This window comes from Salpingoeca rosetta (genome assembly GCF_000188695.1).
Source record: "Salpingoeca rosetta unplaced genomic scaffold supercont1.5, whole genome shotgun sequence".
NCBI lineage: Eukaryota > Choanoflagellata > Craspedida > Salpingoecidae > Salpingoeca > Salpingoeca rosetta.
In genome coordinates, this window is record NW_004754929.1 from 1,439,930 (window position 1) to 1,453,291 (window position 13,362).

General features: G+C 55.4%; 4 protein-coding genes across 4 annotated transcripts; 3 read left to right on the plus strand and 1 right to left on the minus strand.

The window, feature by feature from the left end:
- Positions 1 to 37: 37 nt before the first annotated feature.
- Positions 38 to 2,599, plus strand: PTSG_02381 (uncharacterized protein; the record flags this gene model as incomplete). The annotated part of the gene is made up of 5 exons (XM_004996814.1): positions 38 to 682; positions 946 to 1,390; positions 1,430 to 1,925; positions 2,262 to 2,322; positions 2,504 to 2,599. 5 exons carry the CDS (start codon positions 38 to 40, stop codon positions 2,597 to 2,599), a joined length of 1,743 nt encoding a protein of 580 aa, XP_004996871.1.
- A 161-nt stretch (positions 2,600 to 2,760) lies between these two features.
- Positions 2,761 to 3,730, minus strand: PTSG_02382 (uncharacterized protein). Its single transcript, XM_004996815.1, has one exon. The coding sequence runs from the start codon at positions 3,487 to 3,489 to the stop codon at positions 2,959 to 2,961; it is 531 nt and encodes a 176-aa protein (XP_004996872.1). The 5' UTR covers positions 3,490 to 3,730; the 3' UTR covers positions 2,761 to 2,958.
- An 825-nt stretch (positions 3,731 to 4,555) lies between these two features.
- On the plus strand, positions 4,556 to 7,300 carry PTSG_02383 (uncharacterized protein; the record flags this gene model as incomplete). Its single annotated transcript, XM_004996816.1, has 7 exons — positions 4,556 to 4,808; positions 4,915 to 4,981; positions 5,237 to 5,357; positions 5,565 to 5,679; positions 5,887 to 6,023; positions 6,264 to 6,616; positions 6,934 to 7,300. Exons 1-7 carry the CDS (start codon positions 4,754 to 4,756, stop codon positions 7,298 to 7,300), a joined length of 1,215 nt encoding a protein of 404 aa, XP_004996873.1. The 5' UTR covers positions 4,556 to 4,753.
- A 490-nt stretch (positions 7,301 to 7,790) lies between these two features.
- On the plus strand, positions 7,791 to 12,827 carry PTSG_02384 (uncharacterized protein; the record flags this gene model as incomplete). The annotated part of the gene is made up of 15 exons (XM_004996817.1): positions 7,791 to 7,954; positions 8,156 to 8,232; positions 8,436 to 8,607; positions 8,922 to 9,022; positions 9,314 to 9,366; positions 9,502 to 9,574; positions 9,830 to 9,890; positions 10,058 to 10,126; positions 10,428 to 10,481; positions 10,827 to 10,974; positions 11,151 to 11,545; positions 11,735 to 11,779; positions 12,031 to 12,199; positions 12,522 to 12,671; positions 12,805 to 12,827. The coding sequence occupies exons 1-15, from the start codon at positions 7,874 to 7,876 to the stop codon at positions 12,825 to 12,827; spliced, it is 1,671 nt and encodes a 556-aa protein (XP_004996874.1). The 5' UTR covers positions 7,791 to 7,873.
- Positions 12,828 to 13,362: the final 535 nt, after the last annotated feature.

Below are 13,362 nucleotides of genomic sequence, written 5' to 3' on the forward strand. Positions count from 1 at the left end.
TTATGAATTTTCCAACTGGTCGAGGGAGGACGAAACGATGGATGCGCAAGGTGTGGATGTGGGTGCACACCCACACCCACCACGACAACAACAAGAAGCAGCGCCACAGGCTGCGCAAGCACAGGATGAGCAGCGCGTGGCACGTGGCGCAGCCGGGCAACAATCCCCTGCCATCTCACCGGCACAACAACAACAACAGCAGCAGCAACAACAACAGGAAGAAGAAGAACAACAACAACAACAAGAGCAACAACAACAAGAGCAACAAGGACAACAACAGCGTGAGCAGGGGGCAAGGGGTGTGAGGGAGATTGTGTTGTCGCCAGAGGAGCTGATTCCAGATTCGGAGCTGCACACTGTCAAGTACCACGGTCGCTTGCCGCTGCCAAACCTGAGCGTATCCAACCCGCCAACCAGCGCCACATGCGTGTCATCGATTCGCAACATTTTGGCGTATCGCAGCAAGGAAAAGTTCAGGCACGGCTGTGCGAAATGGCTGCTGTTCCAGGTGTCATGTCGTCGTGGTCGCGCATTTGCATGGCCCGTGCGCGATGAAGGGAGACAGGGGCTCACACACCAACTGGCGCAAATTGCAGCCGTGGCAGACTATGGACCCATGGTGTGCTACATTGTCGCCTCTCTCGATGCCGACAACATCACCTGCACCGCCCACATCTTCGAGGTATTGTGCATGTGTGTGTATATATGTGTGTCTTTGCGTGTGTCCATGCTGGTGAGTCTATGTGGCCGTGTCCGTGGCTGTGGCTGTGGCCGTGGCTGTTTGGGCACGCGTGTTGTGACAAGAAGTCCTCGCCTCGCTGTCTCGCCACACATGCAAACGCAAGCACAAACACATATTCACACACACACGTGCACATACACATACACACATTGATGTAACTGCCGTCTGCATCGCGCTTTGCTCTTTTTTGTTGTTTGTGCCAGTGCGAGAGCTTCTATGCGTCAAGCTACCTGTCCAACGAGCTGGTCAAGGCGTGCCGGGTCATCTTGGATGCGCTGCGAAGCAAAGGATACCTGCGCGACCAGCGGTCCCCCAACGGCGAGCAAGCAGACGGCGGCGACGACAACAACGAAGTTGCCGAGGAGCGGAAGCGCGTGGCAGCGCAGCTGTTGACGCGGGACGTGGATGTGCTGGCAACTGCGGTGCAGCGTGGAATGACGCCGTCGCAGCCGCTGCCACGCCGAAGACGCAAGGGAATGACGCCGTCGCAGCCGCTGCCACGCCGAAGACGCAAGGCAAAACAGACAGCCGGCATGTACTTTGTCTGCTGCGGGCAGGGCGGCGATGGAGTCTCACGTGCGCGAGACAGCGACAGGCCACCGCCGTCGACCGCCAGCAGTGTGCGCGAGACAGCGACAGGCCACCGCCGTCGACCGCCAGCAGTGCTATCAAGAAGGGCGAGGTGAGATTTGGAACAACAACAACAACAACAACAACAACAACAACAACAACAACAACAACAACAACAACAACAACAACAACAACAACAACAACAACAACAACAACAACCACAACATGAGGAGAGGAAAACGGCACGCGAAATCATCTTTGTGTCGCCGAAGCGAACCACCAATACACACAGCGCGACAGCGGCCACAGCAGCGGCTGCACGCGCCACACCTCGCGGAAACCCCAACGACCAAGACAGCAACATCATCGGGAGTGGTGGTGGTGGTGACCACACGTGCGGTGGCGCCAGTGCACGTGGTGTTGGCGAAAGCGGGGACCGCCCACGCAGCAGTGATGGTGTGTACAGGGATGGTCGTGCACGCGGGCGCGCGCGTGTGGACGCGAGCAGTGCGTTTGAAAGTGGCAACAGTGGCCGGACGGCGTCTGTGAAGATGAGCGCGCTGCAGCCGGGACACACCGTCTTTGTCGCGGGCCACGGCCTCGGCACCCTCAGGTCGGCACGTGGTGTATTGTTTGGCTGCTTGGTTGCTTGGTCTGGCTTGGTTGGTGTTGGTTGCTTCATGCTTCGATTTGCTTTGACTTGTAACCGGCCTTTTTCGTGTTTGTTGTTGCTCTGCTGCGTTTGTTGTTGCTGTGTTTGTCGTTGCTGTTGCTGCTGCTGTGTTTGTTGTTGTTGCTGCTGCTGCTGTTGCTGCTGCTGTGTTTGTTGTTGTTGTTGTTGTTGTTGTTGCTGCTGCTGCTGCTGCTGTTGCGCCGATGATGACCATCATCGCGCCACGTCTCATATCGCTGCTTCCTCGTCTCCGCTGTTGTGCGTGTGTGGCGCCAGATTTTACGGGCGGAGTCGCGTTGATGGCGGTGTGAAGCTCATCGGCGTTGAGCTCAACGAGGTATTGCCGACAGAGAGGCAGAGGGAGAGGGAGAGGGAGAGGGAGAGGGAGAGTGCACACGTACACACGTACACACACACACATACACACACACACACACACACGAACACACACACGAGCACTCACGAGCACTCACACACGTCACCGCTGCTGCTGCTGCTGCTGCCTACACTGGGTGCAGGCGACGGGCGACTGCGACGGCGCGCACCCAACACACGGCCGATACTTCACCTGTGCACACAACCGCGGCCTCCTGGTGAGGCATTATGTGTGTTAATGGCTCTGTGTGTGCGTGTGTGTGTGTGCGTGTTTGCCTTGCCTTGTCTTTCCCGTGTGGAAGCATCCGGTCACTGTGTGTGTTGTTCAACACACGAACGCGCACACACACACACACACACACACACACACACACACACACACACACACACACACACACACACACACACACACACACACACACAGGGAGACGCAGACACATGCACACAAACACCACAGAATGCATTCTGTGAAGGAGCTGCTGTCTAAACACGCAAGTGCGGGCACACCATCATATGTACAAAGGATGGTGTGTCCACACGCAACAAAGCCATGGCTACAGGATCCTGATAGAAGCGCTGTGTGTTTTTGAGGGCCAGCTTACTTGTCGTCCATGTCCTCGGGGATGTCGTAGTCGATCATGGCGGTTTCGAGCCAGAGCCATCTGTGGTTGAAACCAACATCGAGTACTCTGCTGGGCAAGGAGGCAATGAACTGCACCCAGGGTGTGCTGGTCGCTTTGAAGAGTTTCAGGTGTTTCTCGTGGTCGCGCTCAAGGATCAGGGAGACTGGGCCGGCCCAGACGTAGTCGAGGCGCTCGGTTGCGATCAGATCCATGCGCTTGGCAACATGCTCGAAGGAGGCCTTTCTTCTGATGAAGTCGGACACTTCCCCGAGGTCATTGCTTGCCTCTGCCAGTTGTTGCCTGTACTCGAGCATATCTGGCGCAACGTTGCTGGCCCAGACGACTGCCCCTGCCGCATATGCCTTGATTGCCGCCGACATGGGCCGCTCACCAACATCCTTCCACATGTCCACCAGCACGTCCTTGTAATCGCGTGCAATCGCCGTCACCTCCCGTCGCAGCGGCTGCCACATGCGCCGGCTCACAAATGACCCTATCCTCTGCATCGCTGTGGATCACACACGTATGCTGTGTTGTAGTCGTTATCGTCACTGGTGATGTTGGGGCTGTTTGCGGTGGCTGTGCTTGTCTGATGCTCCTCTTGCTGTGATGATGTGCTGCTGGTGCTGGTGCTCGGGTGAGGCTGCTGCTGCTGTTGTGCTTACTGGCTGTGCTTGCTGCTTCCACGTGAATGGAAGGCAAGTTTGCCTTGCAGCAAAGTCAAAATTGCCCAAAGGACAACAGGAAGGAGCGATCAGCAACTTGTGCGCTTTCTGCTGTCTGTTGTCATCATTTCATTCATTCGTTGCTTGTGTTGTTGTTGATTGTTGATTGGTGTGTATGGATTGATTGGAGGTCGCTGCCTTCCTCGCCCGCTTAAAGGCTTGCTCGCTTGCTTCGCTCCTCGTGGTGGTGACACGGACGTCTCGTAGTTTGTGGCCCTGCGAGTGAATGAAGCCAGGAGGCGAGGCAGAAGAGTGTGCCCGCGTGTTGATGGCAGTCCTGACAGCACAAGCCAGCGTCATCGCACATCATCATGAAAGGCGGCGGCGGGCGTCGATGTCGGCACGGGTGTCTCAGTGGTGGCAGCTGCGCCAGCACCAGCACCAGCAAAGCATGCAAGCATGGCGATGCGGATGATGAGACGACGCCGCTTCTCCCTTATGGCCAGCATCAACAGCACAATACAGTCGAGGTGCGCCAGCGTGGCGTGCCCAGTGTCGAAGATGATGACGATGGCGATGATGCTGGTCGTGATGATGGTGATGGCCTCACCAGCGTGTTCCCATCGGAGGGCCTGGACATCAATCAGACTGATGAGGACCAATGGCTTGTTGAAGGACAAACACAAGCGCAACGGCAACGTCGTCGTCCACGCGCCTCTGTGGCATCCATTGAGGCAGCCGCCACGGCCGGCGCCGCCGCCAAATGGCCCTTGGCGGCCTTCTTCAGTTTAGGATCCGCATCCGACATCAGGTGGGTGTGACTGTGTCTGACTGTGCACATGACTGTGTACGTGACTCTGTGTGTGTGTGTGTGTGTGTACATGAGTATGACTGTGTTTGTGTGTGACTTGTGTACGTGACTCTGTGTGTACATGAGTATAAGTGTCCGTCTGTGTGCATGTGCTCGCGTGTGAGCAGACACATTTGTGCGGACTTGCGCTTGTGCCTGTACTTGCACAAGACCTTGCTCCTGTGGAAGGTTGCTTTCTGTCAGCTCACACGACGATTGCTCGTCGACCACGCACGATAAACGCGTCATGTGGTGATGACCAGCTGGAACGCAATATACATGTCTGTGGCATACTTTGAGACAATTGAAGGTGAGTGCACCAAACTCTACAGTCGCACTTCCCGGCGTGGTTGCTGTGAGCCCTGACTGCACGCCCAGTGCTCACTTTTTTTCTCAATTGGGCTGTCCATAACCAGGCAAAGCCGTGATCTCCCGTCTCGGATTGGCCCAAAACATCCCCTGGCTACTCACCATGATCGTCATGTGCGTGTGTTTGTGTGTGTGTGTGTGTGTGTGTGTGCATGTGTGTACGTGCACGTCTGTCTCTTTGTATCCGTGTGTACGTGCACGTCTCTGTGTGCGTGTGTCTGTCTGCTTGTCCATGTGGGTCGGGCGTGAGTTCTTGCGTGCGTCCATGGACGCGATTTTGCGTTTCTCTGAACGACCGACTGCATCATCTTCAATTCACGTCCGCTGTGCTCTGCTCTCTCACAATGGCACCTGTAATCACATGTGCAGGGTGTGCTGGCCGCAGGCAACGGACAGTGCGCGCGGTGCGCTGTACACCATCTTTGTGACGCACGTGTACATGCTCGCCCTCTGCATCCTCTTCCCCGTTCTCGTCTTCAAGGGCGTGCAGGTTCGCGTGCTGGCTTTCTTGTTTCACCATGTGCCTGCGTCTGTCGGCTGCATCTGTGAACAAGTGGATGCACAAGATGCGATTGTGCTCGCGGTGTACATGTGTACATCACCATCCGCCACCTTTTTTTTCCTTGTTCTCAGTCAAACATGGTGCGTTCACCAGTTGCTGCACACTCACACTCCCCAACATCGCTGTCGTGGCTAGGTGTCGTCTGTTGTCCTGTATGTGCTGGTGGCGGTCAACGGTGTCACCACGGGCCTCTCCCAGAGCTTTGTCGCTGCGTGCTCAGCCCTCTTCTCCCGATACCCGTCCTGCCGAGGTAGGTGTGTGTGTGTGTGTGTGTGTGTGTGTGTGTGTGTGTGTGTGTGTGTGTGTGTGTGTGTGCAGGGAGGCGCCATGCTGCTGCACGTGCACGCTCCTTGATACTTGCACTCTGTTTTGTGATGCTCCAGCCATTCATGCTGACTCACACACACACACACACACACACACACACACACACACACACACACACACACACACACAGGGACGACGTCGTACCAGCTGATGGGGGCGGCGTTTGGGATTAGCACGCCGACAATGATCCAGCTGTTCCTCATCCCGCGCATGCTCAAGGCCAAGTCGAGCACACAGTCCTACAACATCACCCTCTTCTCCATCGAGGTGACCAGGACTGAATATGGGAAGGAAGAGGTGGTGGGCGAGACAAAGAACCAGACACACTCTCTCTCACTCACACATGCTCTCTCACTCTCTCTCACACACACACACACGCACACTCACACTCACTCACACTCACACACACACGCACACTCACACTCACTCATACTTTGTTCTCGTTGTCTCTTTACCTCACATCTACACCTCCCCCCCCCCCAATGGTCATCTGTTGCACGTGTGCAGGTTGTGTTCCCGTGTGCTGCGGCAATGCTTGTGCTGAGCCTGGCAGCTCTGCTGTATGTTGTCCGCCACGCCATTTTCCGCGCTGCTGAGGAGGAAGGCATTACCAACTGCTGCGCCACGTGTGAGACGGCCGCCCAGCGCGCTGTGCAGCAGCAGCCGCCGCCGCGCCTTACTGCGCGCCGCCTCTGGCCCGTCATTGTCACGGTTGGCGCAGAGGTGATCATATCTGCCGTGATGTCGTTTGCCTGCGCCACAAGCCCGCACCTCACGCCCATTGACGACACGGCGTTTTGGTCGCGCAACCTGGACACTGTCGCCCTCATCTCATTCTCCATCTCAAGCTTCATCGGCAGGTGCGCGGTGCCGAACAGGGGAAGGTGGAGATGGGTGCATATATGTGTGTGTGTCTGTGTCGTGGCTGTGCGTGTGTGTGGCATTGCGTTGGAGTTGTGGCTGTGTGTGTGTGTGCGCGCGTGCGTGTTGCTGCGACGCTGTGTGAGGCGTGGAGTATTTGCTGAGCATAGAGGCAGCTGTCTTGAGTGCCAGCAGAGACAATATCTTTCACGCACACATCTCAATTCACTCACCACACACCAACAACAACAACAACAACAACAACAACAACAACAACAACAACAACAACAACAACAACAACAACAACAACACGCAGGGCGATACCGGAGCAGACGTCTGGCGTCAAGTGGCTGAACCGCATGTTCCGTGCGCCGGCAACGCTGGTGCTGCTGGTGCTGTCGCAGATTGTGTTTCTTGCGGGCGTCGTGGCATATGTGCAATGCCAGCACACGTGCTTCTACTTTATCACGTCGTGGGACAAGAACAACGCCATCATTGTCACGTGGTATGCGCTGGGCGCGGTGCTCTCCGGCGCGGGCATTGTTGCGCTGAGCAGATACGCGCAGGAGTCGTGTCGCAAGTCGCACGTGCTTGCCTGCAGCACGGTTGGCCAGCTCATCTGGCTTGGCCTGCAGGTTGGCTCCGTTATCGGCATTGCCGTCTCTCTCCTCAACGGCAGCTAACACGTCGTTCTGTGTGTGTGTGTGTGTGTGTGTGTGTGTGTGTCTGTTTCTGTATGTGTGTGTCTGTCTGTTTCTGTATGTGTGTGTGTGCGTCTGTCTGTCTGTCTGTCTGTCTGTCTGTCTGTCTGTCTGTCTGTCTGTCTGTCTGTCTGTCTGTATCTGTATGTGTGTTTACCCTTCTGTGTGTGTTGCACGACGTGAGAGGCCAGATGCCAAGGATTGGTTACTTCTTCTTCTTTTTTTCTCCCCGTCCCCCTTCAACTTGCCTGCTTGACGGCTCGCTTGAAGTGATGTGACTGTTCGAGACTGCTTGTTTAACACTGCGCACAGCACTTGACACCACCACTGCTGCTGCTGCGGCGGCGTGCAACAGCTGGCGCAATGCAAACACGCATGATTGTTCACCATCCATGCATGATTGTTCATTCGCGGCTGTTGTCCTTCCGCCGACTTTTGTTAACTATATCTGATAAATTTCCGCAAACACATCCGCCAAGCGCCATCAACAGCCACCACACAACACCCATACACAACCACACACTCACACACACGGACAGACACGCACGGGCAGACATGGACCGCGCACTAACAAGCGGAGAGTACGATGCTGAACGGCTTATGAAGACGAGCGTTCAAGAGCTGGAAGGAATAAAGGTGCGTGTGTTGGTGGTTGCCCTTGCCTCTTTTATGGCGTGGCTCGCTCGCAGGGTGCAACCTTGCAGCGATTGAGTCATGTGCGCTTGCACCCGCCGCGGACACCTCCATCAATCAAGGCGAGCGTTCACAGTGTGCTGATGTTGCTGCTGTTGCTGCTGTTGCTGCTGCTGCTGCTGTTGCGCTGCTCATCACACGCAGAAATACTTGGAGCAAGCACTCATCCCGCTGCAACAAAAGCAAGTACGGGCAGCCCAGGACTACGACAAGTTCATGGGGTGAGTAGAGCCACCAGACGCACGCAACTGGAAATATGATGCTTGGAAATCGAGTGCATCCGTTGCACCTTTGTCGCTTACCGCACACTTGCTCACATATTCCACGCATTCACACGTGCACACGCACTCACACGCATTCACACACGCACACGCACTCACACGCATCCACACACGCACACACACATGCATGATTGTAATGCAAGGGTGGTCCACGATGAGCTGCACAATGTGTACTCCAACCTGATGAACGAAGCGAAGATGCGTATGAAGAAAGTTGTGCACAAGAAAGCACCAGAGTATCAGGCCGCAAAACCAAAGGCATCCAAATCAAAGTCGTCCTCAAAGAAGGCATCCTCCAAAGCCGCCAGCGGAAAGGTGGGGTTGTACGCCCATGTGTGTATGTGTGTGTGTGTGTGTATTTGTTTGTTTGTTTGTGAATGTACATGCACGAATCACAGTCACAGGGAGGTGACTTGCGGATCTCACGCTCCCTGACCCTTGCTTGATGTTTGATGTGTAGCGGCGGACAAGCACCAATTCAGCAGCACACGCCAGCCCATCGAAGAACGTGCGTGCATATGTGTGCATGCGTGTGTGCGTATGTTAACGTCTGTGCGTGTGCCTGCTGTCATCAGTCCATTCTCGCAATCACTCATGCTTGCACGCCCCTCAACCTGCACGACCAACAGAGCAAGCGTGCAAAGGTCATATCGGGCCAGAAGCGCAACTCAAAGTCTGGCAAGGCGCTGACGCAGACCAAGGCAGCGGAGGCGGCTGAACGAGCACAGCGGTACGCGTGTCACCCCGGCATCATCATGGTCATAGCACTGTCTGGACAGTGTGCAACCACAGTGTTGAACGCAGTCTCATTGTTGTGAACAGCGCTGGCACTATCATCGTTTTCGTGTGCTGCTTTCTGGTTGCGTTTGCACAGTGCGATGTCTTCTCACCTTGATATTTCCGTGGTTCGTGTGTTTGTGCGTCTGTGTCTGTGTCTGTGTCTGTGTGTGTGTGTGTGTGTCTGTGCGTCTGTGCGTCTGTGTGTGTCTGTGTCTGTGTATTTGTGTGTTTGTTGGCTTAGGCCCAAGCTGCCGGAGCACCCGTTCTGGCAAGAAGTCGCAGAGTACTTTGCAGGTGCGGACACACACACACACACACTCGCACGCACACACACACGCATGTACACGCACACACGCACGCACGAAACCCGCTGGTGTTCCCTGACCTCTCTCCTCTTCCTTTCACACACGTGCGCATGTGTGGATTTAGTGCCGACAACGGCTGACATTGCTGCTCTTCGCGCCCTGAGCGACGAGGCCTGCGCGGACGCAGACAAGTACTTGTGAGTTCCCTCACGCATGCGTGTGTGTGTGTCTGTGTGTCTGTGTGTCTGTGTGTCTGTGTGTCTGTGTGTCTGTGTGTGTGTCGGTGTCTGTGTGTGTGTGTGCACGCTTGTAGGCATGTTTGTGCATGTTGCCCCCCCCCCCTCCACCTTCAGGTGTTCGTTTGAACACAGAGATCCACTTCCTTCTTCCTCGCCTCATCACCATCATCCCCCCCCCCACCCCCCCCCACCAATCATGCCAATCATGTTTAGCGAGCTGCCGTCACCCGAGGGGCGGCAAGCGCGACCAAGCAACCTTCCCCGCAATGTGCCGGTTCGTGCATGTAGATGTGTGTGTGTGTCTGTGTGTGTGTCTGTGTGTCTGTGTGTCTGCGTGTCTGTGTGCTGCAATGAACAGCTTCACGCCACTCGTAATTTTCCCGTCAGACCTGTGGCATGTACTCACCATCGCAAGTACTTGTGTGTGTGTCTGTTCATCAGTCCATCGCGCATCGTCGCGTGCACATCAACTCCATTCAGCCGTCCACGCTCGCCCTCCGCCTCCTCGGGGTACGAGCGCGCGCGCGCGCACACACACACACACACACACACACACACACACACACACACACACACACACACACACACACACACACATTTGTACACGTGCACGTTTTACACATGTACGCATTTTCCCATGCACCTAAACGCTCCCACACATTCATGTTCGCTCAAACATACATGTGACTCTCTGTAACTCACTCGCACCTGCACTCTTCTTGTGTCTTACCATACGCGTGCATGCATATTGGCACACGTGTACACATGCACGCGCACGTGCACACATTGGACAATGTCTTTCTATCACCAGACGCTGGTGCCGGACCAGTCGAAAAAGTCACAGCCATGCGTCTTCAATGAAGAGGTGAGTGCACTCCCACCACGACACACGTGCACCACAGTACGCAATCACAACTTTGCACGCACTCACTCACTCACTCACTCACTCACTCACTCACACACTCACTCACTCACTCACTCACTCACTCACTCACTCACTCACTCACTCACTCACTCACACACTCACTCACTCACTCACTCACTCACTCACTCACTCACTCACTCACTCACTCACTCACTCACTCACTCACTCACTCACCCACTCACTCACTCACCCACTCACTCACTCACTCACTCACTCACTCACTCACTCACTCACTCACCCACTCACTGCCACCCGCGCGCGTTCATCCGCCAACCACTCGCCCAGGCTCTCGTCCAATCGTTGTCGTCATCCTCATCACCACTGCCACCATCCGGACCGGTGGCGCGCGAAGGGATGCTGTGCGACGTCGCTGAAGACGCAATGGCGTTCGATTCTGCACTCACAGACCAGCTCTACAAACTCGGCGCCTTAGGTGCGGCGGCGGCTGTTTCTGCTCCTGCTCCTTCAGCACATGCATGCGTTGCTGCTGTGGTGTTGTGTCTTGTCTTCACTGGCCTTGTGTTCGTTGAAACATTGGCATGCGTTCACTCACGCATGTGTTCGTGTTGATGCTCTGTACACAACACACACTCACGCGCACATGCACAGTGGATACTGACGATGAAGATGATGACGATGACGACGACGATGGTGATGACGTCATCATGGACGTGAGCGGCGATCCGGCTCTATCCTCCGCAATATCAACAGCGCAACCATCGCAGCAACAGCACTGCACTGAGCACATCAATGGCGATACGCACGCACATGTGTCCGCAGGAAATATGAGCCATTCGGACGCGGACAAATCATCCACATCGTCATCCTCGTCATCCTCGTCGTCTTCATCGTCTCGCAACACATCGCTCACGGCACACACGCGCGACCTTACGCATACAACCACAGCTGGCGATGGTGGTGATGTGAAGAATGATGACAATGACGACGATGATGACGAGCAGCATGCGCCAATTCACCTCCCGTCCATTCTCCCACACGACGAGGTGTGTGTGTGTGTGTGTGTGTGTGTGTGTGTGTGTTGCTGTGTCTTGCCCCACCTGTCCATGTAAGACCTGTTCGTCGTGGCTAACATCGTGTGCTCTTCCCCCTCCCCCACGCGTTTCGTTGTACCCGACTACTCATGCCTTCTGTATTCACGACCACCCCAACTGCTGTGCGCGTGTGTGCACCAGGTCACGGCGGCACTGCTGCGTGCACAGGCGGAACTGCGAGTCGAGGTACAGTCAACCTGTACCATCTTGATGATGTTGCGCCACTTGATGAATGTTGCTTCGCTATCATGGAACGCACCACACCCAATCAATGCGTCATCCAGCAATGCACCTGTGCTCACAAATCCAACCACACCCCCCCCCCGCGGCTCTTCTCCTGGTTTTGCTCCTGCTGTCGTCTTTGCACATTCACATGTGTGCGAATGTGCGTGCGTATGTGTGTGTGTGTGTATTTGTGTGTGTGTGTTTGTGTTCAGGACGACGCTGTGTCGTCGGGGCTCCACCACCTCCTCGCCCGCGTGTCCTCTGCCGATCTTGAGAGCGAACGGCGGCAGCTGCAGCACGAGCAGCAGCTTCACACCGTCAACACACAGGTGAGCACCGCGCTGTTCATGTGTGCACCTTATGCTGCCAGGCCTGTGGTACGTTTGATTCGTCGTAAACACCTGACTCAGCTTTACATTCCAACACACGCACGCACGCACATGCACACGCACGCACGCACATGCACACACACACAACGGACGCACACGCACACACACACGCACAACGGTGCAGCTTGAGGACTTGTTTGCCAAGTATCAAATCTACAACGCACGCAAACAGGTTCCACACACACACACACACACACACACGCACAAACGAGTACATGTACACACGCACAATATGTTTTACACACCTGATATCGAACGCACGCACACGCATATTCTCTCACGCTCACCATTGCCGCCGTGTCTGCGTTGCTCAGTCGCTTCCAAAGAACTTGAAAGAGCAGATTCGGGCAACTCTCCGCCAGCAACGGCGGCTGCTGGCTGCACCGTTCCCGTCACCCTCATCGCTAACATCGTCATCCTCATCGTTGCTGTCGTCAACAGCGTCTCCGCTGCTGTCTTCATCGGTGGGTGTTGTCGGCGTTGTGGCTGTCGATTCTGGTGATCTGCTGCGATTGTTTCACTGCAATACTCTTTGAGTCACGTAACATCTCCCTTTTGTGTGGTGTTTGCGCCGCTGTGTTGCCCCCGTCGTGACAGAAGCCACCACTTCCGACCACTAACACAAAGGCTTCACCGTGAGTTGCACCATTGACATACACTCACCACCGCTTCGCGTGCTGCATTCACCCCCCCCCCATCCACCCTGTTGCTGCTGATGCCACGCTTGGCGGGCGCTCACGCTCTTGTTTTGCATGTGTATGAATATGTGTTTGTGGATGTGTATGAATGTGTGCTGTTCACTTCTTGCGTCGCATCCGTTGCCATCAGAAGAAAATCGCGCGGTCGCGGTCGCCCATCGACGAACAGGTACATGATGCTTGTGTTGTTGTTGTTGTTGTTGTTGGTGTTGTTGCTGCTGCTGCTGCTCACACACGTGTGCGCGCGTGTGTCTCTCCATTTTCGACTTTGAAACAGCCGGCGAAACTCGGCAACCTCACGCCCAAAGAAATCAACAAAGTGAAGATCGTGTTGTGCGATCTAACGTGACGATTGATGCTTACCACCCGCCATGGCCACGCGGCCAATATGACAACCACCATTTTCGTACGCGCATCTACTGCGCACGTTGCCAGACTTGACAGCTGGGCTTCACCC

Bases quoted from the DNA above. Each gene is read 5' to 3' on its own strand.
- PTSG_02382 (XM_004996815.1), bottom strand. From the start codon at position 3,489: ATGCAGAGGATAGGGTCATTTGTGAGCCGGCGCATGTGGCAGCCGCTG.